This window comes from Rhodotorula toruloides, assembly GCF_000320785.1.
Source record: "Rhodotorula toruloides NP11 unplaced genomic scaffold Scaffold1, whole genome shotgun sequence".
Taxonomy (NCBI): domain Eukaryota; kingdom Fungi; phylum Basidiomycota; class Microbotryomycetes; order Sporidiobolales; family Sporidiobolaceae; genus Rhodotorula; species Rhodotorula toruloides.
Window position 1 is genome coordinate 1,453,414 of NW_015622961.1, and position 21,104 is coordinate 1,474,517.

A 21,104-nucleotide genomic window follows, 5' to 3' on the forward strand; every position below is an offset into this window, starting at 1 on the left:
AGGCGGAATCTGTCGGGAAGCATCTAGGCTGCGCTCCAGGCTGCCATGCCTACTGCTCCGTTCCTCCGCCCAACCTGTCATGAGTGCTCCTCCTCTGGCAGCCGCTCGACGTCCGCAACCCGGGGCATTCCCCTTCCGACATCCTCAACACCGCACGCCTCGCAAACCTCCTCAACGCTCGCCTGCAACTTCTCCACCTCATCCCGCTTCCATCCGCGCCTGATTGCTCCCCGCAGGTGCCACAAGATCTCGCGCTCCGTTCTTTGCGGTATCAGCGCGGAGAGGGTGACGACGGAGAGGAGTTTAGGGTCGTGGGCGAGAGGGTCGGGAGTTGGTGAGGATGAGGCGCGGGTCGAGTAAGGGGTGAGGAAGGTGCCGTAGGTGACGCATTGTGAGATGTGCTCTGTGGAGGAGGGCGTGCGTCAGTATGTTCAGGATAGACGAGAAGCGAAGGGAGCCAGAGGAAGCCAAACGCACCCAAATCCTCGAGGCCAAGCTTCGCCATCAGGGTGAAGATATCGTCGAGCTGATCTTGGTAGACGCTGCGCAAGCCGTCCTGCCCGTTGACCCATCTCTCCGTCACCGTCTGTTCTGGCAGCGAGAGTTCCGACCTGACGAACGCCTTGCTCATGTCCTCCTCTTCTACCACGTCTCCCAGCTCGAGCAACGTCTCGATGGCCTTCGGTACGCCAATCAGGATGGACGACTTGAAGAGCGCCTCTTTGATTTGCGAGACCGCGAACCGGCGAGGGTGCAGAGATGCGTCGTCTAGCGGATGTGGCGGTTCGTAGGGGATGGGAGATGGTCGAGGCGGACAACTGGAGAAGGCAAGATCGATGCACGGCTTCAGCCAGGTCTTGCCGTGGCTGAGAGTTGTTGCAGCGACCAGAGGGAGGATGAAGGCTGTCGGTGGTGGAGCGGCGGGGGAAGCCGCGAGACGGCTTGACAAGCGCGAGAGGAATGCTGGGATTGCTGCTGGGCTGATGGCGGGCATCCTGAAGCGGTTCGTCAGGTGTGGCCGAGGTCGAGGAGGCGACCCCACCTCGGGACTACTCTTGAGCTCCTTCCTTGCTCTGAAGCAACAGCAAGACGCTTGCAAACGGCTTTCGAGCTCAGTTGTAGCTGCTGGCTTCGCACTGGACAAAGCGGCGGCTCTCCCCTCGTCCTCGTCCCTCATTCCCGACTCTCATCACCTCGCCGACCGAACCCGTCTCGACCTCCAGATCCAAGCCGTTTGCAAGCCAGACGAGATGTCCGGAACGTCGAACAAGCCCTTGCAGCTCGACTACGCCCGCAACACCTACTTCACCCTCTCTACCGCCTCCGCTATACCTCCGACACTCCCCACTCTCCCTTCGCCCGACTCTTTCGCGATCAGCAGCGGGCCCCGTCTCGAGTATGTCGGTCCAGTCGGACCAGGCAGCATGGCGGACGAGCATGTGGTCGCCGTTGAAGGGATAGCGACGGGAACAAGCGAGGTCACGGAGATTGAAGCAGTCGAGGAGGCGAAGCGACTGCTGAAGGCCGTCCAGGGAGTCAAGCGGGTTGAGATGATGCAGCCAACGATGCGCTCGAAGCGGTGAAGGGTGAAGACTGAGTGAAGCAGGCTGAGGACCGCCATTTGTACTTGTTGCTTTCCCACGAGTGCGTCCTTTTGCTCCTGCAAGACGCGTTCCAGAGCTGATTCGACCGCATATATGGCACGTACTGACGAACAATCTACAACTGGAACGGATAACCCCTTGCCCGATCTCCCAACGCAACCTCCCCCTTCGCCTCCTTCCTGTCCGCCCTCCTCGCATTCCCGCTCTTGTTCGCCCTCGACATCGAGAATGCCAGTGCGCCTGCAATGATCATTCCGAGCGCCGTGTAGAGGATCGAGATGCCGTGCGGAGTGCGGTAGAAGTGGGTGGAGAGGGACGGGCGGTAGACGAGGACGCCGACGATTGCGCCGACATCACCAATGAAGATCTGCATCCCTGACGCCACCGCTCGCTTCGTCTGCGGCGAGACGTTCTCTGATGGCCAGGAGAGCAGGAGAGCTAGTGAGACGAGAAGGTCAGCGTGAGCTTCCGCTGCTTTCGTGATCTCGGAACTCACCGTTCGCGCTGTAGATGCCGATCACGGCAATGAAGGCGCCAGCGTAACGCGAGCCTGCCGTATGCGTTGTGAGGAGGACGATGTAGCCGACGATAGCGATTGCGCCGGCGATTATGATGAAGCTGCCGCGCTGGTTGAAGTGGTGCGAGAGCCAGGCAAAGAGGAGGATGCTGAAGAAAGCGCAGGCGTAGACGGGGACCGTCATGAGCTGCGCCTTCCATGAGGCGTAGCCGAGTTGAGCGATGATGGTCGGGAGGAAGAGGGAGAGGGAGTAGAGGGTGAAGGCATAGGCGTGGAAGAGAAAGCCGTAGCCAAGGACGAGCGGGTCCTTGAACGCCTCCCCTGCAATATGGTCCCGTCAGCGCGGCGCACGATGACGAAGTAAGCGAGAGAAACGCACAAACGCCGTGCCACGAGAAAGGCTCCTCGTCCGCCGAATCGCTGTCGGCCTGGAGACGTGCAATGAGGATGGCGTGTTCTCTCTCGTTGAGGAACTGCGGACGTAGAGGTTGAGCTTACGAAGAGCTCGAGAAGCGGAAGATTACGCACCTTGGCCTGACGAGGGTACCCAGGAACCCAGAAGTAGGCGGTCAAGCCGACAAGGGTCGTGAAGATGCCCTCGATTGCGAAGATCCATCCCCACGGCTTCAGTCCTCCGCCCTTGATGTGCCCGAGCGCCCAGGCGAGGACGCCGCCGAACGCGCCGGCGAGAGCGGCGCCGCCGAAGAAGACGGCGACACGCCAGTGTCGCTCGTTGCGCTTGTAGTACATCGAGAAGACGAAGACGATGCCGGGGAAGAGGCCCTGCAAGCACGAGAAGGTCAGATACCGCTCAAGCGAAGGAAGCAAGGACAAAGCGGAAACTCACTGCCTCACTGACGCCCATGAAGAACCGAGCAGCCAAGAAGCCTAACGCCGTTGACTTCGGTCAGTTGTGAGTTGACGAGAGAGCGAGAAAGGATCGCAAGACGTACCTGCCTCGTTCTTGACGAGGCACTGCAAGGTCGCGGTGATTCCCCAGGCGACTGTGAGCGTCGGCAGCCAGACGCGCGGGTTAAACTTCTTGAGGACGATATTAGCGGGAATTTCGAAGAGAACGTAGCCGAGGAAGTAGAGGGCGAGGGAAGTGTTGTAGACCGGCGCCTTTGACGCCGCCCCGAGTCCGATGTCCTTCATGAGGCCGAGGAGCTTGGCATTGCCGACGTTGGAACGGTCGAGAAAGCTGAGTAAGTAGAGGAAAGTGAGGCCGGGGAGGAGAGCAAGGTCGACTGTGGACGACGAGGAAGGTCAGCCTCACAGGGACCTCCACAGGCTCGATCGACCGGGTCGCTCACCCTTGCGCAGTACCCGTCGTTCTTCCTCTGCCGTGTAGGAGATGGTCGAGGAAACCGAAACCTGGCCGCTGTTGGTCAAGTCCGGCGTCCCCTTCTCGACGCTCGACACATCCTGGAAGTCCTTCGCCGAAGCCATATCCGAGGAGTGGCAAGAGCTGCTTGAGCCGCGATGAAGTCAAGCGAAGCAGCGATTGACTGCCAGTCGACGAGAGAGAGGCAGAGAAGCGGAAGAGAAGGAGAAGAAACGCGACCCCCAGAGTTGCGCTGGCTCGTCTCGATCGATCCGCACGCTCGCATCGCACGAGATAGCACCATTCCGACGCAGCTGCTCGGCGCAAGACCGATCTCAAGGGAATCAAGGATGGTGCGCAGGACGACGAGGATGGCGCCATTTTGGTCGAGAGCCGAACGCTGCGGGCTTGGGAGGGTCGTCAACCGATGCGAGACGCACCAGCCGCGGCTTGTGAGCGGCATGGAAGGGTATGGAGATTGCGAGGGTACGTGCTGAACGACGGCGGAAGGCGGAGAAGGCGACTACAAGCGGAGACGGATGCGAAGCGAGACTATGCGACAAGGACGAGGGCGGAGAGCGCGCAGTGACGGACGGCTGGCAGCTAGTCGACCTGGGTGGTCGAACGGTCGTCGTACTGCTGTTGCTGATCGCGACCGCCGCCGGAACGCCTCGCCGGCTTGACGACAAGGTCGTTCTGCATAAGCTTCATCCTGCGGTCGTTGCTGGGACATTAGCTTGCGAGAGCCCATTAGCGCAAGGCTGTACGCACCTGAGGTGACTCGCAACCGCGCGCTTCTGCATCTTCTCGCCCTCCTCGAGCGCATTCTTGAACGCCTCCACCCTCGGGTCCTGCCTCCTCGCCACCAACACGCCCTTAGCCGAGTCAATCCTCGCCTTGAGCATCCCGTTGCCGATGAGCTCGACGACCGCTGCCTGCATATAGTCCTCACGCCAGCCGAAGGCGGCGGCCATGCGAGAGAGCGAGACGGAGGCGAAGGGGGCGAAGTAGGCTTGGATGGCGCGCTGGCGGATTGAGTGGACGAGCGCGTCGACGTGAGGAGCGAGGTGAATGTCGAGGAGGAGGCGGGCCTACGGAAGTCGTGAAAGTCAGTCGGCCTTCTCTCGCGCAATCGCTGCGCCGCTTCACGCACCTCGTACTTGGCGAGCAGCTCGAGACCAGTTTTGAATTGGCTGTCGTGGAACGCGCGGACGATGTCGCGGAGGTACGGCTCGAGGTCGAGGAAAGGGCGGAGGTTGGCGTTCTCGAGAACGCGGGAGCGAAGGGCAGAGCGGGAGAAGCAGGCGAGACCGGTGATGACGGCGTAGAGGGCGACGTCGGCAGCGGGAATGAACTGCAGAAAGCGCCAGGTTAGCTGGATCGTTGCTGAGGGGAAAGAGCAGAACGTACGTGACCCGGACCATGAATGAGCGCCTCCGCACCAACGTCCGTGAAAGCATACGCCGCCTTCTCGTACGACCCCATCCCCATGTACGCCACCGCTCCAGCGACCGTCAACCTCTCCTGCACGATCTTGCGGTCGCGCTCTTTGGCTGCCTCGGCGGGGTCGAGCCCAGGCGCAACCATGCCAGGCAAGTTGACCGGCGCAGCCTTGTTCTTCCCGCTCGCTGCAGATGCTTGGGCGGCTTCGACGGCAGACTCGGCCTTGACGACGTAGTTGCGGATGAAGGCGTAGTTCGACATGTCGAGGGCGACCTGTGGGCGCGATGATGAGGTCCGTCTCGGGGTCACCAAGCTCAAGCGATGCCTCGCACCTCAACGACGCCGAGACACATCTCGAGGACATGCTGACTCGTCGTGCAGTACTCGCGACTCTTGGTGTACGAGCGGACGGCGCCTTGCAAGTCACCCATGCGGTACTGGAAGCGAGCGAGGTCGCGGTGGCCCATCTGTGCGACGTAGAGACCTTCGCGCATCAGCCAGTCCGTCCAATAACAGTTACGGGGTCGGCCGAGGAAGAGTCCGCACGCACCCTGATCGACTCCTTGATGAGGTTGGTCATGTAGCCCTTCAACTCGACCTCCAACCTCTCGAGCCCGCTCTGCGCATCCCTCTTCGTCTTGTCGCTCCACTCGCGATCAAACTGCTCCTGCCTGTCCTTGACCTGCTCAAACCAAGCAAGCGCCTGCGGATCCTGCTCCTTTCCCTCTGCGACGCTGTTGAAGAACTGACGGTAGAGGTAGTAGGTCTCTTCGTAGAGACGTGTGTCGAGAGTGAGGGTTTTGATCGCGGCGAGAGCGAGCGTGAGAGCGGGTCCGGCGAGGGAGGGGGACGAGTTGGCGACGTAGAGCAGGCGGTTAATCTTGTTGCGGCCGGTCACTGCACGCGTACAAAACTCGTGTCAGCTCATTGAACGCTCTGTGAGGCTGTCAGACCGCCAACGCACCGTCCCACGACGAGGCGAGCGAGTCGAGGTCGTAAGGCGATGAGTCTGGGACGACGATGCGGCGGGTCGGGCGCGGCTGCGCAGCGGGTGCGTCGACTTCCATCCTAGTTCTGAGCCGTACAAGCAAGCCAGCGAGCGACCAAGCGAGGTGCGACGAAGTGGAAGAGGCCAACTCGCTCGCTCGAGGTGGGGCAGGACTTGCGAAAATCCAGATGCGGGAGTACCTATAGCGAGAGCGCTGTACAACTGATTACAGTCTAGAAGTAGCGGTACTGACGACGGAAAAGGGTATCAACTATCTACAGACGTTCTTCTCCTCCTAAGCCGCCGGGTTCTGTTCCGCCTCCTCAGCCTGCTCCCTCCCAACCTGCGCCCTGACCTCCTCCACCTTCTTGTCGCCCGCAACATCCTCATCCGGCTTGTTGGAGATGTTAGTCCAAGCTGACAACGCGAGCGTCGCGCTCGTCTTCTTCCCGGCCTCGTCAACACTGCTCGCCGCCTTCTTCGCCATCTCCCGATCGTGCCAACCCGCAATACTGCCCGCGGGCGGGTTCTCCCCGACAAATTGGCCAAGGAGGAACCCCTCCCTCTCCGCCGTCTCCCGATCCCGACTCTTCACCTCCCTCCAATACTTCAAGTCCTTCTCGAACAAGTCGTCCCACTCCCTCCTTTGCGCCAACCACTTCCGCACCGGTCCGGCGTGCAACAACCCGATATGTTCGGGATTCATCGTGCACCCATCGAGCTCGTGAGGTGCTTCGAGAGGGCGGATGAAGCCGTGAAGATTGACGCGCTGGCGGATCATGTGGGCGGCTTTGCGGCCGGCGGAAGAGGTAGTGGAGAAAGACGGGAGGTGGCCCGTCGCGGTCACTCGCTCGGGAGGGACATTCTCCGCATGCGGACCTTCCTCGTCGGCTGAGACGCTCGAGGCGGACGACTCGCTGTTCGCGTCCGAGTCGGAACCTTCAGAGTCATCGTCTCGCTCGACGTCCTTGTGGGTCGTCGCGTTCGCAGCAGCGTGGTCCTCGCGCTGCAAAACGGGCTCGACGATCGCGGAAGGGTTGACCGCCGAAGTCGTCGAGGCGGAGGTAGCGTCGCTGTCGGTGCGGTGGCCGGGCGTTGCTTGGTCGGCTGACGCGGAAAGTTGTCGCTCCTTCTTGGCCTTCGCAGCAGCAAGGAAGAACAACCCCGCGTTCGCCACTCCGCGGAACATCTGTTCCCTCATCCATCCTATCAGCCCTCTCCCCCTCGAAGTAACAGCGCGAGAGAAAAAGTCGCGACGCACGTATTTCGCCAAACTGGTAATACTCAACGTAGTCGCGACATGACACCCTCCATCAAACACCTGTAACTGGACTTTCGTAGGCGGATAGTGCGTGTCGTAGTGTTTGCGCTGGGAGGGGTATTGGGTGAAGATTCGTTGGGCGGGTGGGTAGGAGGTTGGATTGGCGGCTGCGCAAGGGAGGGTTAGCGGGAATGGGAAGGAGGGAGGAGGGGAGGGGAGACAAGGTACCCTTGTGCGCGATGTAGATGATCTCGTCGTGCAAGAGCTCGCTCCCTCCGCAACACTGCGCGCGTCGCAAATCCCTCAAGTCAGCCTTCCCCTTTCCCTCAGCGAGAGAGGGTGAAAGTATCGCGCGACTCACGACATAAAGCGGCGGCAAACCTCCCAAACTCCCTTGATTAACCGGACTAACAAGCGGATGATCCAGCAACCTATTATGCGCGTACATCTGTACTTGTTCGTCGATTTCCACGCGGATGTCGAGACCTTGTGCGGCGAGGTGTTCTTCGCCGACTAGGACTTGGGAAAGACGTTGGGAGGGAGAGGGAGGAGGGGGCCAGACGATGTCGGGCCGGTAGATGAAGCCGTTTGGGGGAATGTAGTCGCCTTCGCCTGCTCGAGGTTACGATCGTCAGTCTCGTTCGCGCGAGACGGGAGGAAGGGGTAAGAAGCGGGAACGCACCACTGCCGCCGACGGAAGGGAACGAGTGCGCGAGGTCGACCCAGGGCGAGATGAGCGTCGCTCCGGCCGGCATCGGGAGACCCAGATCGCGCAAGAGGACGAGGAGCTGCGCATTCGCGCGCCTATTCAGTAGTCACTCTCCTACGTGAAGATGTTCACAGCACGGGGCGAACACAAGCGAGCGACTCACCGACAGCGCCAACCCCCCACCCGCCGAATCTCCACTGACGACAATATTCTCTGGCGGGATCGGTTCGTGCGCGACTGAGCCGTCTGTTGGAGGGCAGATGAGGAATAGGTACGCTGCGAGGGCGTCGTGCAGGGCGCAGGGGAAGGGGTATTGGGGGGCGAGACCTGCGGGCGGGAGAAGAGGGGTCAGGATGGCAAAGAGGGGACGTGAGCGAAACGAGGAAAGAGCGAGCGAGCCGGAGAGCGAATGGGGGGAAGGAAGGGCGGTTGGAAGGAAGGATAAGGGAAAGAGACTGGATAGGTCGAATCGGAGGAGGAGGGAAGGATGCAGGGAGAAAGGCGGAAGTTACGCACGCTGCGAAAGAGCGAACGCTCGTGCGCCGAGCTTGCGGGTATGTCGCACGATCTGGTATCGGTGCGTCTCGACTGTTAACCGAAAGGAGGGAGTCAGTCGCGCGAGGCAGAGAAGGGAGTCGAGGACAAGACGGACGCGAACTGAAGAAGTGCGCGCCGCCTGCAGCACGGAAGTAAGTGCATGGACAGCAAGAGGGAAGGGAGGGGAGCTGGACGCACCGTGCAAGTACAGAAGAACCTTCTCAGGCGGCTTAGCTCCCCGTCTCAGCTTATCCTTCTTCATCTGCAGGGCGAATCGCACCGTCAGTCTCGGCCTTCTCCCCCAGACTTACTAGCGAGCTCACCTCAATCCACTCGCCGGACAACTCCCTCCCCCTCAGCGTCCACCACGTCTGCCCGCCGACCAACTCCTCCGTCTTCGGGTCGACCGCGAGCGCTTTCCGCAAGAGGTGCGCGGCTTCGTTGATGTTGGCTTGTGCGACGGGGACAGCCACTTTCGAGACCCAGGTCGCGCTGCGCTCACGAACGAAAGAGTCAGTCCCGACAAGTCGTTTCGCTGAGGGAAGCGACTCTGCGCACCTGGGTACCTTGCTCGCCGTGAACCGCTGCAACTCTCCCACCCCATGCTTTGCCGCATACGCCAGGAAAGCCTTGACAATCTCGACTCCCTCCGCAAACGAGATCTCCTTGCGCGGGTCGCCGTTCTTCTTGTTCCGCCGGTGGTGCCAGAACCAGCGTACGAAGCCTGTCAGTCCGGCCGGTGCGGTGTGCGCTGCGATGCCGGCTATGGAGAGGGTCTTGCGGGTCATGCTGGCATGCGAAATGAGGGTTGAGAGGCTGAGGTGGGGAGGGTCGATGAAGGCGGGAGAAGCGGGACGGGCTGGGTGGCGTGTGTAAGAAGCGACTTAAGCAGAGTAGTCTAGCACTGTGCCGTAGGATCAGCGAAGCAGCGTGTGGTTGGATGAAGTGAGAGTTGGCTCGCGAGTGACGAAGGTGCGACTGGAACGGCCAAGTCCCAACGACTACAACTCAACTCGCTCAGACTGGACTGCGAGCCCCCTGAAAATTCGAAACATGTTTTATCAGTATTTACAGTGCTACTGTCATCGCAGTTGGGCCAAGTTGCGAGTGCCGCCTCTCGACTTCGACTTCGACACCTCGCGCCAACTCACGCCTCGCACCACCCGCTCACGCTCACCCGCCCGCACCAGCTCTTCTGCACCCGCTCAGCACTCTGTACGCTCATCAATCGGCTCCACTACGGTACATGCACGCGCGCGCACGCCGCCGGAGCCGCCGTGATGCGGGACGAGGGAGGGCGCCAACACCGCGATCCACCCGGTCCCGCTGCTTGAGCAGGCGCGCTCGGGACCGTCTGAACAAGCGCTGACGCCTCGCATGCACCCACAGCTCGCCTCGACCTCCCCGCTCACCCCGCCACTCGCCTACCATGGTGCGTCCACCCTCCCGCCCCTCTCACGTTCCAACCGCATCTGACAACGCCCGCCTCGCCGCGCGCACAGTCCATGAACATCGACAAGCCCCTCGACGACATGATCGCCGAGAAGAAGAAGTCGCGCGGTCCTCGCCGTCCCCGTGGTCCGCGCAACGCCGGTGCTGGTGGTGCTGCCCCCGCTGCTGCTCCTAAGGCTGCTGCTCCCGCCGCTGCTGCTGCGGCCGCACCCGTCCACGTCGGCGACAAGATCATCGTCTCGAACCTCCCGACCGACGTCAACGAGCAGCAAGTCAAGGTCCGTCTTTCCCTTCCCCTCCTTCCTCCTCCCCTCGCTTACCCTTCTCACCCGCGCGCACAGGAGCTCTTCACGACCACCATCGGGCCCATCCGCACTTGCTCGCTCGCCTACAACGCCCAAGGTCTCTCAAAGGGCACCGCGACCGTGCACTTTGTCAAGGCCGAGCACGCGACGGCCGCTTACCAGCAGTACAACAAGCGCTTGATTGACGGAAGTGGGTCTTGATTCGTTTCCCACCTTCACAACCCCTCTTTTCTTTGAGCGTACAGACGCGTCGAAGACGCTTCGAAGGTCGGATCGGCTCGTGCGCGCGACTCGACTGCCCGGACATCCGGTTGCACGGTCGCAACAGCGCATCGACGTTTCGCAGGAGCACAGACGAGCGCTGAAGGCGCACAACGTCACTCGCTCACTCGTCTCGAGTCGAGTCCTCGAGCCAGACCCTCGTTCCCGCTCGCAGAGACCCTCGCATTCGCGCCTCACCCGCGCTCGAGTAACGAGTACACGACACACGACGTATACCGCACCCCCTGCCTCCGCGCTCGGGGTTCGAGTCTGTACACCCTCAGTCTCTGTCGCCCCCTCGCACGTACAGCCCTCTCCCTGGCGCTTCAAGACTCGTTCTTGCGAGCAGCCAGGGATGATGAGTGTGCAGGGTTTCGCTGAGTTTTGAGCGGTCGGACGAGCGGGTCGTGAGACGATTCGTCGCTTCGCGTCGGTCGGTCGGTCGGTCGTCGGCATTTCGACGACGATGTTTGGAGTCCGGTTCGATTCCGTCCCCTTCGCCGCACGATACGAGTCGAGTCGAGTCGAGTCGCAGTCGCCTCAGTCCAGTCTCGGAACGGTATCCGCACACGAAAACACCCGCGCGAGAAGCAGAAGAATCGATTCCTGACGAAACCCATAACTCTTCGCTTTCCTTCGCATCTCTCTTTTCTACGAACCCTCATCTCGCCATTACCTATCATCTCGCCTCACCCGTCTCGCCTATCTTACCGACTTCCGCCATCGGCCTCGTCCATCTCGTCCGCCTTCCGCCTCGGTTTGCCTCGTTTCGCCTCGTCCGCCATGGTCGCCTTGGTCCTTCTTTGTCGTCGTCCGGTCACTGGTCTTTCTCCTTCCTCTCCTTCCACCACCCAGGTCCGTCCCCTTCCCTCTTCCCTTCCCGCCGCTCTCACTGACCCCGCTCATTTCGCAGAGCGCGCCATGCGCGTCGAGATCGTCGTCGACCCCGCCCGCGCAGCAGCCAAGCAGCCCCTCACCGCTCGTATCGCCGCCGCCGCGCCTCAGGCGCCTGCGAACAGTCGCGCGGCGCAGTCTGCGTGCGTCCTTCCTTCCTTCCCTCCCAACTCCTCGAGCACTCGCTGACGCTCGTAGGCGAACAGCACCGTCGCCGCCGCCGGTGGCTCCGCCGTCCAAACCCGCCAGCCGCGCCAGCCCGGCTCAGGAGGTCGCCGCGGAGGCCGTCGCGGTGGGGGACGCGGAGGCGCGCGCGGATCCGAGAGGCCCAAGGTTACGGCTGAGAGCCTCGATGCGGAGATGAGTGATTATCAGGCGCAGGGGGCGGGGGCGAATGGGGCGGCTGAGGCGAGCGCTTGAAGGGAGGGGGAGCGAAAGGGAGGCAGAAGAAACGCTTGAGCGTACTGGGGTTTTGCGTGGAATGGTTACGCTAGGGCTTGTTTGTACCACCCCTCTCTCTCTTCCAAGGCGGACGCGAGACTCGAGAGCGGGGAGAAGAGTGAGAAGGAGGAACCGGTTGCCGACGCGCGACTCGCCGGATGCTACGCATGCGCAAATCGGAGAACAAGACGAGATTGGGAGGTACAACAACAGACCAAGAAGGGGCGATAATGCGCGCGACGTCTAGCCGAATGCGAGAGGAGGTCAAGAAGCGGGCGGGTCGTCTGCGGCTGACAAGCCGAGATCTTCTTCGAGCGCGAAGACATGCTTGTTCCGCAAGAGGGAGACGTCGCGGTCTTTCACGACCGAGGCGAGATCGTCGCAGGCGACCTGCTCCACCCAGGCCCATCAGCCGCTGTTGCACCGCGTAGAGGGATGCTGGGGACGCACCTTGAGCAACCGATCCGCATTCCACAATCCGGCCGGCAGGTGTCCAAGCAAAGCGTACAGACTTGCTGCCGAGTCGCACGCGAGGAGTTCCGCTTCGTGCAGCTTGAGGATGGCGAGGGCGACGCGGAAGAGAAAGATGGTGCCGTGGATGAAGAAGAGGTCCCAGACTCGTCTGCGCGCAACGGGTTGGTCAGCGTCGGCGGGAGGTGGATGAGTGAGGCGGAGACGCACAAGAGCGTCTGGATCGGCAGACAGTCGGTGAAGAGGCTGAGGAACCAGCCGAACGTGATCGCCGACAGCTCGACGCCATGCTCGTCGAGGTGCGCCGCAAACTTGGGCAGGATGCGCTCGACGAGGTCGCGGAGGACCTGCTGATCCGCGCGCGAGACCAGGAGGTGCGAGGTGTAGTAGTCGGAGGGAAGGATGTTCTGGAGGGTATGGCGGTGAGCGTCGGGGGTTCGCAAGGAAGGAAAGGCTCAGCTCACCTCGATGATGCACACGAGCACCCAGAAAGCGTCTTCTTCTGTCGGATGCGTGAGGAGGAGCGTCGCGGCCAGGTTGTTCATCCCTTGACAGTCTGCAGGCGGTCAGTCGTTAGCATCGAAGACGCTAGACTGAGCATCGACGTTGCGCACAGCCGATCTTGGGGTTGCGACGCGAGTAGGCGACGAGAACGTTGCGCAGCTTGTCAACGCCAGGTCCGTTGCCAGCGAAGAAGACGCAGGTTGGGAAAGTGCGATGACCTAGAGAAGGAGGCAAGTCAGCAGAAGGTGACGTAGGAGGAGCGTCAGTGCGCACAATCCATGTCGATCTGCTTGAGGCACTGCGCCTCGGCGTCTGTCGTCGGCTGAGCCAGCAGCTCTTGATAGACGCCTGGCTCTCTCGCCTCGTTCGCGCTCGAGCACTCGCCCCAGATCCTGCGGAGCGAAAGTCAGCGGTCGCACCAGAGATCGAAGGCGGGAGACGCACTTCGGACGGTACACGATCGGAATGCCCTTCCTGACGAGCTGCTTGAAGGCGTTCCAGTCCTCCTTCTTGCCCTTCTTTTCCGTGCCCATCTGAGCGACACCAACGAGGTTCTCCGACGTCCAAGCCTGTTCCGCCAGCCCGTTCTCGCTGCTCATGTCTCGGTCCGCCAAGAGCACCGTTGACTTGGGTCGTTCGCGGCGATGAGCTGCGTCCTTCTCGCCGTCGTCTTCCACCTCGGGGTGCTTGAGCTTGGCGAGCTTCTTTTGCCGCTTGCGGATGAAGGCGTCCCATGCGTCCTGCTGCGTCTTCTCGACAGCGTCCGTGATCGTACGAAGTTGTGCGAGCAGCGCTCGCATCGATTGCGGGCCAGTTCCGTTAGGCGAAGTGGCTCGAGACTCGCCGGCGGAAGACGAAGGCGCGCGGACGAGCTTTGCCGGTCGTGAAGCAGCGTCGGAAGAAGGCGTGGGAGCGGCCCCCGTCTGCGGTGTAGAGGGCGGAGGGGAAAAGGCGTTCTCCTCCTCGGTCGTTGGCGTGAGACCGATTGCCTCGCGAAGGGCGTCAAGTTGAGGATGGACCTCGAGCTCGGTTTGGGGCGTGGTGACGACAGCCGGAACAGCATCCGCCTCGACTCCCTTACTGGCCTTCTTCTTCAGCTTCTTCGCCTTCTCGCTCGGCTTGTTGACAGCCTTGTCGCCCTCCTTCCGTCGCCTGCTCTCCTTCAGCAGCTCCATACCCGTCCGCACGTCGTAGATGAAGCCGTAGCGGTCGATCATTGGGCCGTCACCGTCGTCTCCCTCCGCGCCGGAACCAGCCGACGCAGACTGATACGACGGCTTGAGCAGCGCGAGTGAAGGAGGCGCTGCCTCGCCGGAGATCGTATCGAGCTCCATCGTTTGTGCTCCACTTCGCGAGTTGGACGGCGCGAGTGTCGCGGTGTAGGCGATCAGAGGCGACGAGAGCGATGAGCCGGCTGCGCCTAGGGAGGTCGAGGCGGAGAGCGAGACATGCGTCGCCGGTGTCGAAAGTGCAGGCTGAGCGAACGGCGAGTAGCGTGAGAGCGATAGGGACGGGAGGCGAGGGAAGACAGTAGTATTCGGTTCGGTCGAAGTTGTCGACGAGCTGTTGGTCCTGCTGATGCCGGCAGGAGCGCCTACGCCGAGGCCCAGAGCGCGGCTGATCGAACCTTTGGCCGCCGCGACGTAGCCGTGGTCGCTGGTCGCTGTCTTGGCGGCTGACCCTGGCGGTGCGGAGTAAAGCGGCACGCCTGGAACGAAGGAGAGACCGCTCGTTTGGCCTTGACCACCAGTGCGCGCCTTGATAGTCGCTTCGCCTTCGTCTTCGCCTGACCGGACTAGCATATGCGTATCGGGAAGCGCGAGACTTTGTGGGGATGGCGACCTGACAGGCGAGGACGGCGACGATCCGGCGGCACGGCTTGGCGATGCGAGCGAGGGCGCAGAGATTGTCGACGTAGTCATGGGCGTCGAGAGAACCGCGGCTGCTGTAGCTTGCTGCGATGCCGGTTGTAGCGAGGGAGGAGGCGCCAAGCTGCGTTTCCGCGTCGAAGTTGGCGAGTTTGGCGCAGTTGAGGACCTTGAGCTGCGTCGGCCGGGACTGAGGGCGGTCGAGTGACTCGATGTTGGCGGAGAGGAGGGGACCGAGTCGGTGGTCACCGACGCCAAAGTTGCGCGATCGCCCAGCGACGGTCGAGGACTCGAGGACAACGAGCCGGCTCCTGGCGGGTGGTCGGCACCGCCAACGTCCTCCTGCCGTGGCTCAGAGGCCATAGACGCGTCGTCCGAAGTCTGTCCTCCTGCAGGGCCGTCTCGCGCCTCTGCCTCCGCACCCTCCTCTTCCGCATCGCTCTGACTCTCCTTAATGCTCTCCGCAGCTCCGCCACTCTTTCCCCAGCCTCGCCATCCTAGCCAGTCGCCATAGCCCTTCCGCTCGTTCGAGGCTGTACTGCTCACGCTCCGAATGCTACCTGATCGTCCTGAGCGCTTCTTCGCCGGCGAATGAGCGGAGGATGTAGGGTCAAAGGTGGCGGACGAGGGGGATGCCGGTGTTATCGTAGCGTTGGGAGCTGGTGCAGATGAGGTCGACCCGTTGCTGCCGCTTCCTCCGGCGATGTAGCCGACGAAACGAGCTGAAAGGGAGGCATGCCGTTGTCTGACCGGCTTGAGGGTTGCGGCGGTGTGCGGTGTCGCAGACGCGTCGGAAGGTGTGGAGGGAATGGGCGTCGAGGCGATTGACGCCGTGTCTGACTTGTCTGCTGCTTCGGGCGGGGAGAAAGGCGGAGGCATGGACGACGCTCGAGATCGAGTCGGTACATCATCAGACGGCGCTGCGTCGGCTGCAGCGGGTGTGAGGCCGAGGTCGAAGGCGTTGGAAGAGATCGCCTCCGTCAAGTCTTCGAGGTCGAGGTCGACCTGAGAGTACGGGTATCAACGATCAAATCCCGCACGCAAGCTGGATGCGGACACACCTCCGTTTTGAGCGGGGCATCTTCGTGCATAGGCTCCTCGTCTTCCTCTCCGTGCGGCAACTCAATTCTCCACTCTCCTTCTCCCTTACCCTCCGCGATTGCCGCCGCTTCCTTCGCCTCCGTCCGCGCGCGCACCTTCACCCTCTCAACTTCCCCGTCTCCAGCGCCCTTGTCCCTCGCGAGCTTCTCCAGCGCCTTCAGTTCCTCCCGTTCTTCCCGCAAGACAGTCTGTGCCTCGTCCAGACGCTGCGAGAGAGCCTGGATGAGCACGACGAGGTGTGAGAGAGGGAGAGCGTTGAAAGCTGAGGATGATAGGCGATGCGGCGCGGAAGGAAAGGCGAGATGTCGAGGCACTTTGTCGGGGTTAGGCGAAGAAGCGGTGGTTTCGGGTCGAGGAGGCGGAGAAGACGCTCTGCTCCGGGTTGCCGACTTCTTCGACCTTCGCGAGACAGAAGAGTCACGCAGTCCCAATCCAATCCCTTGCGCGCTCGAGCTGCGCGCCATCAACGTCGCTACCGACCCTCTTCGGCCGACATCCTCCTCCGCGTTCGGCGAGGCGGGGAATAGCGCATCCGTTTGCGATGTCGGTGGGTCGAAGAGATCGGATTTTTGCGAGGGCGAAGAAGCGAAGAAGGGCGAGGAGGATGAAGCGGTTTCGATAGGTGGGGAGAGCGGGTGGGCATGGGACGAGGGGATCATCGAGGGCGGTTCTGCGCCAATCGATCGGATCAGTACTACTCTAGCAAGCGTGTGCCAGACCTGCGAGCCCGCTCCAGCCCACATCGCCGTCCCCCCGCTCGAGTCCATCATGTTCTCATCGTTCGTCTCGTCCCGTTCGTCTCGTCGGGCGGAGGCTGGAAAAAGGTCGAGCGATGGAACAGAAGTCTTGCACTCACCTAGAATGATCGCCTGCGGCCCAGGTGGTTCTCCCCGCTCAGTTGCTCGTCCCGAACCTCCGTGAGCCGATGAAGCGCGTTTGTCGCGGCGGCAGGCGTCGTGGAGCACGAGCAATCGTCGAGACTGAAGACAGACTCAATATGCGTCGATCTGAAGCCGTAGCAGAGCGAAGTGAGCCGAGTGAGTGGCAAAACGGAACGCTAGAGGGACGATGCCCCCCTCGAGGCGAAGGATCCGACCTGCAGCCAGCTTTCTTGGCTCGTAAGCGTTAGGAGGCGAGCGCTTTACATGTAGTTGACGCTGGAGGGACGGTAATCCTGTAAACGCAGAGCCCAGCAGAAAGCAAAGCGCCCTCGTATGCTCTTCCTCTTCCTCCGCCTCGCGCCCCGATTGTCGACTGGGTATGTATGCTACAATTGCGGGATTACCAACATCCTTCGCGATCAATGTCCTTTGTGGTTCATAAGCCACCACTCTACTTAGCCTGCTTCTTCTTCGCATCCTCCTTGGTCTCCTCACCAAGCTTCTTCGCCTTGTCAGCCTGCTTCTGGAGGATGTCCTTGATCTCTGCGGATCCCGAGGCGTCAGTGAGGGTTAATGAGAGGAAGAGAGGGAGGACGCACGCTCGTAGGTCTCGTTGAGGATCTTCTCGGCGTCGTCGCCTCGCTTCGACGCGAGGTCCTTGAGCGCCTTGAGGTCCGTCTCCTGGAAGACCTGTGTAGCACGAACCATCCCTACCAAGTTAGCTACCGCGCTGCCGGCAGAGAAGCGTGCGAGCAGAGAGCGCTTAAACGCACCTTGGTCAAGCCACTCAACCCAGGCACCTGCGAGTCGAGCCACTTGCTTCCCTGACTCGCCAAGTCCTCAATCTTGTCCATCCCGAGCCCGAGAGCCTTGAACTGGCTCGAGTCGCCGAGCTTGTCCTGCACGAGCTGCTTCGCCGCCTTGGTCTTCTCCTCGACCGACTTGTCCGACTTGCCGATCTTCTCAAGTTCAGAGTAGAGCTCCTTGACGATCTGCGGGTGTGCAAAACCGTTAGACCGGTGCAGGCGAAAGGGAAGGCGAGCAAACGCACCTTTACTCGGTCCTCACCCACGTATCCCTCAACCTTGCTCAAGTTCTTGTCCAGCGCCTCCTTGACATCGGGCATCTTGTCCAACACAGGTCCTGCGGCCTTGGCCGACGCGTTCCAGGCGTCGCGTCCAGCCTTCTGCGAGAACTGCGCCAACTCGTCCTTCTTCTCCGCGAGGAGCTTCTTGACAGCATCGTAGGTCTCGGCGTTGAGGCCACCCTTCGAGACGATCTTGGTCGCTTGGGCGTAGAAGTCGGTCGCGATGCGCTGAGCCTCGGGGCCGCTGCACGACGTACCTCGCATCAGTGCGGGTCGAGAGGAAAGGCGCGCGGGACGCACTGCTTGTCGGTGAGCTTCTTGAGCTCGTCGCCCTGCGTACCGAGGCTCTTCTGCAGCTCAGGGTACTTGTCGCCGAGGGCCTTCCATCCCTTCGACGCCTCCTCTCCAACAAGGTCCTGGATCTTGTTTCCAGCCTCCTGCAGCGCGCGCATGATCTGGTCGCCCGAGTCCTTTCCGCCCTTCGCAGCCTTTTCGATGTCGGCGTACGTGTCCTTGACGATCTGAACGGCCTTCTCGCCATGGGTGTCGACGAACGACTCGAGCTGGTCAAAGCCCTGGTCGATGAGGACCGCTCCGCCGGGGATCGCAGCCGCGTACGACTTGGCGACCGATTTGGCGAGGTTCAGGGCCTCCTTGGCGTTGTTGGGCGCGACGTCCTTGATCTTGTCCTTGGCCGTTTGTGCGGTCTGCGAGACGGAGCGCGCAGTGTCGACTGCCGTCTTGGCGCCGCTCATGCTGTACCATGCGTAGCTGCGAAGGGAACGTTTTGTCAGCTCGAGGGAAACGGTTCAAGTGGGGAGCGACTACGTACAGGCCACCGAGGACGACACCACCTCCGAGAAGGGCAGAGCCAAAGTGCGAGCCGGCAGTGCCAGCGGTCGCCGTCTCCTGTGTCGCGCAAAAGTGTCAGCCCTCGAGTTGACTGGTGGACGAGCTCAATGACGGGTTGCGCACCTGTGCGGTCGCGTAAGTCCTCCGGTACGCCTGCGGGCGAGGAAGAGCGCGGCGAGCGGCGGGGCGTGCAGCAGCAGCTGCGAAGCGGGTAGCGGGAGCTTGCATAGTGTTTGAAGTATAGTCTGAGTGAAGGGAAGGAGAAGGAGAGCGAGGAGGAAAGCCGGGCGAGTCGATCCACCTCAGCGACGTCACTTTCGAAGTGCATACATCCAGCGTGTGTTGCCGAAGCGTGTCAGACGGTTGCAGCAGCGAAACTTGTCCGCAGTAAGCGCTGCAAGCCGGCAAGCAACCGGCAAGCGAGCGAGCGAGAGGAGCCGCAAGCGACGACCTTGTCCTCGGCGAACACCTCGAACGAACATTGCGAAGGTCCTCTCGGCATGGACAACAACGACGATTTGACGTCGAGTCTGTCCAGCAGCGGTTCTGTACGTGCATCACGACACGAGGACCACAAAGATCGGACACCGGAACGTCGTTGCGAGTCGAGGAGAAGCCAGCGGGAAAGGGTATGGCTACAAGAAGTGAGACGGGTAACGTCGTGTGCGGGTATCTCGAGATGAGCAAATGCGAGTGCGACCTAAGAGGACCATGCAACAGACCGAAGCGACTCCTCCCCGTCAGTTCCTCCTCGGATTCGAGTACCCCGGCCGCCTCTCCTCGCGGTACTTGGCCTTCTTCCTCTTCATCCGCCTATCGAGCCTTTCGAACTTGTCCAGCTCGTCTTGCTCCCTCCCACTGACGACGCGCGGCCCCTCACCGTCGGACGACTCGAACGCCGAAGTTGGAGGGGAGGACAGTTCGCGCTTCTTGCGACGGGCGAGGTCGGCGCGGGGGTCGATGAAGCGCGGGAGGTTGAGGTGGGCGTAGTCGGATGAGGGGCCGGGAGCGTTGTCGCTGTCGTCGTCGCTGCTGTCCTCGCGAGCCGGCTTGACGACCTTCTTCTTCCTCTCGGCAGGCTTCTTCCCCATCTTCGCTGCTCCACCCGCTCCTCCACCAGCCGCACCGATCCTGACCCTCCCTCCACTCCCGCCCGTCTCGATCCACTGCCCTCCACCCCTCACAGCAGCGTCCCTCTCATCATCCGAGTCGTTGATGAACTCGGAAGCCGCCTTGCCCGACGTGCGAGCGCGGCGGAGGGCGCGGGCGTCGTAGTGCTGATTGTCTGCATCGTCGCTGTCGGAGCTGGATGATGGAGGAGGCGAGGTGCGACGGCGGCGAGTGCGGCGAGGAGGCGAGGTGGAAGCAGAGGAAGCGGTCGCGCGAGCGGGACGGTCGAGAGGTTGGAGGTCGGCCTCGCTGTCGTTCTCGCCTGCTGCAGCGGCGAAGTCGAGCGGCTTGAGTTCCTCCGCCTCCACCGAACCCTCGCGGAACAGCCTGCCATTCTCTTCGACCTCCTTGGCCTTCTCCCGCCTCTTCTTTGCCTCCGCCTCGCGCTTCATCCTCTGCCTGAACTGATCCACGTCCTCGCCCTCCCCATCCGAGTCCATCAATCGCCTCCCCTTCCCCTTCTTCATCCCCTTCATCCCGCCCTTCTTCCCCTTAGATGACACGCTCTTCCCCTTCTCCCTCTTCGGCCTCAACGAATCCGGTCTCGCCGCAAGCCGCTCAAGCTCCTGCTGTTTCACCTCCTCCTCCTCCGTCGAGTCCAGCACCTCGATCACTTTACTTTTCTCGAGGCGCTTCAAGGCTGCGTCGGCCCGGAGGCGGCGGAGAGCAGCGGCGTCGGGCGAGTCAGTGCGTGGCGGCGGTTGAGGCGGTTGATGCGGAATGACCTTGACGTCGAGGTCCGAGTCTTCGTCTTCGCTCAGGGATGCATCCGGATCTGAAGACCCGACTTCCCGCCTCTTTCGCCCAAGCCGCTTGTCACCGAGCGACCAGTCGATCCCGTCTCCCTCATCTCCCTCGTCTTCCCCGCCGGCGGGATTGGGGCGAGGAGAGCGGCGGCGGGCGGACGTGGTGCGCGCGAGGGCGGCGAAGGCGCGGGTCTCGGAGGCGCGGGAGGAGGAGGCGCGCTGGCTGTGAGCGTGACACGACGTTAGTCGATGCGCGTGTAACGAGAATGAGGGCGAGGGAAGCGTTGCGCACCCTTTGCTGCCGGCTGCTTCAGCGTCCTCGTCGTCGCTGCGTGATCGACAAGGCCAGTGATCAGCTCCTGCGCATCTCATACGCATGCTTGTGGCCCAACGCACCTACTCACGAGCTTCCTCCCGAATCCCTTCGCCTTCCCCGTACCTCCCTCCTCGTCGCTACTCGGAAAGACCCCCTTCCTCCTCACCCTTTGCCCAGCCTTGGCCCGCTTTGTACCCCACTTCGAGCCGGGTGCTTTGCCGAGTGATGTGTGGGTAGGTTGAGGGCCGGAGAGACCGGAGCGGGAGCGGAAGGGGGTGCGGGCCATCCGAGAGAGAGAAAACCGGGGACCAGGCGAGTCGCGGCGGGTGAAAGCCGGTTTGGCGAATAGAGGCGACTGGCTAGGACGCTCTG

At 62.0% G+C, this 21,104-nt stretch overlaps 9 protein-coding genes across 9 annotated transcripts; 2 read left to right on the forward strand and 7 right to left on the reverse strand.

Moving 5' to 3' along the window:
* Window positions 1-77: 77 nt before the first annotated feature.
* Window positions 78-994, reverse strand: RHTO_00585 (uncharacterized protein; the record flags this gene model as incomplete). The annotated part of the gene is made up of 2 exons (XM_016414269.1): window positions 78-403; window positions 478-994. The coding sequence occupies 2 exons, from the start codon at window positions 992-994 to the stop codon at window positions 78-80; spliced, it is 843 nt and encodes a 280-aa protein (XP_016277276.1).
* Window positions 995-1,250: 256 nt separating this feature from the next.
* On the forward strand, window positions 1,251-1,583 carry RHTO_00586 (uncharacterized protein; the record flags this gene model as incomplete). The annotated part of the gene is made up of 1 exon (XM_016414270.1): window positions 1,251-1,583. One exon carries the CDS (start codon window positions 1,251-1,253, stop codon window positions 1,581-1,583), a length of 333 nt encoding a protein of 110 aa, XP_016277277.1.
* Window positions 1,584-1,719: 136 nt separating this feature from the next.
* On the reverse strand, window positions 1,720-3,570 carry RHTO_00587 (MFS transporter; the record flags this gene model as incomplete). Its single annotated transcript, XM_016414271.1, has 7 exons — window positions 1,720-2,018; window positions 2,101-2,442; window positions 2,501-2,594; window positions 2,650-2,904; window positions 2,969-3,009; window positions 3,075-3,368; window positions 3,435-3,570. 7 exons carry the CDS (start codon window positions 3,568-3,570, stop codon window positions 1,720-1,722), a joined length of 1,461 nt encoding a protein of 486 aa, XP_016277278.1.
* Window positions 3,571-4,048: 478 nt separating this feature from the next.
* Window positions 4,049-5,955, reverse strand: RHTO_00588 (COP9 signalosome complex subunit 1; the record flags this gene model as incomplete). Its single annotated transcript, XM_016414272.1, has 7 exons — window positions 4,049-4,157; window positions 4,217-4,536; window positions 4,599-4,799; window positions 4,856-5,161; window positions 5,221-5,355; window positions 5,439-5,785; window positions 5,853-5,955. 7 exons carry the CDS (start codon window positions 5,953-5,955, stop codon window positions 4,049-4,051), a joined length of 1,521 nt encoding a protein of 506 aa, XP_016277279.1.
* A 216-nt stretch (window positions 5,956-6,171) lies between these two features.
* Window positions 6,172-9,171, reverse strand: RHTO_00589 (lipase/esterase family protein; the record flags this gene model as incomplete). Its single annotated transcript, XM_016414273.1, has 11 exons — window positions 6,172-7,065; window positions 7,138-7,304; window positions 7,366-7,420; window positions 7,499-7,749; window positions 7,820-7,925; window positions 8,010-8,173; window positions 8,363-8,434; window positions 8,499-8,522; window positions 8,582-8,645; window positions 8,707-8,875; window positions 8,942-9,171. The coding sequence occupies 11 exons, from the start codon at window positions 9,169-9,171 to the stop codon at window positions 6,172-6,174; spliced, it is 2,196 nt and encodes a 731-aa protein (XP_016277280.1).
* Window positions 9,172-9,888: 717 nt separating this feature from the next.
* On the forward strand, window positions 9,889-11,715 carry RHTO_00590 (THO complex subunit 4; the record flags this gene model as incomplete). The annotated part of the gene is made up of 4 exons (XM_016414274.1): window positions 9,889-10,113; window positions 10,177-10,330; window positions 11,315-11,438; window positions 11,502-11,715. 4 exons carry the CDS (start codon window positions 9,889-9,891, stop codon window positions 11,713-11,715), a joined length of 717 nt encoding a protein of 238 aa, XP_016277281.1.
* A 285-nt stretch (window positions 11,716-12,000) lies between these two features.
* Window positions 12,001-16,339, reverse strand: RHTO_00591 (TBC domain protein, Rab GTPase activator; the record flags this gene model as incomplete). The annotated part of the gene is made up of 8 exons (XM_016414275.1): window positions 12,001-12,126; window positions 12,187-12,358; window positions 12,418-12,614; window positions 12,672-12,763; window positions 12,822-12,929; window positions 12,985-13,103; window positions 13,156-15,584; window positions 15,641-16,339. The coding sequence occupies 8 exons, from the start codon at window positions 16,337-16,339 to the stop codon at window positions 12,001-12,003; spliced, it is 3,942 nt and encodes a 1,313-aa protein (XP_016277282.1).
* Window positions 16,340-17,012: 673 nt separating this feature from the next.
* RHTO_00592 (uncharacterized protein) lies at window positions 17,013-18,728 on the reverse strand (the record flags this gene model as incomplete). Its single annotated transcript, XM_016414276.1, has 7 exons — window positions 17,013-17,104; window positions 17,161-17,251; window positions 17,335-17,553; window positions 17,613-17,892; window positions 17,949-18,419; window positions 18,481-18,557; window positions 18,624-18,728. 7 exons carry the CDS (start codon window positions 18,726-18,728, stop codon window positions 17,013-17,015), a joined length of 1,335 nt encoding a protein of 444 aa, XP_016277283.1.
* Window positions 18,729-19,240: 512 nt separating this feature from the next.
* On the reverse strand, window positions 19,241-21,018 carry RHTO_00593 (uncharacterized protein; the record flags this gene model as incomplete). Its single annotated transcript, XM_016414277.1, has 3 exons — window positions 19,241-20,639; window positions 20,709-20,744; window positions 20,813-21,018. 3 exons carry the CDS (start codon window positions 21,016-21,018, stop codon window positions 19,241-19,243), a joined length of 1,641 nt encoding a protein of 546 aa, XP_016277284.1.
* Between the last annotated feature and the right edge of the window lie 86 nt (window positions 21,019-21,104).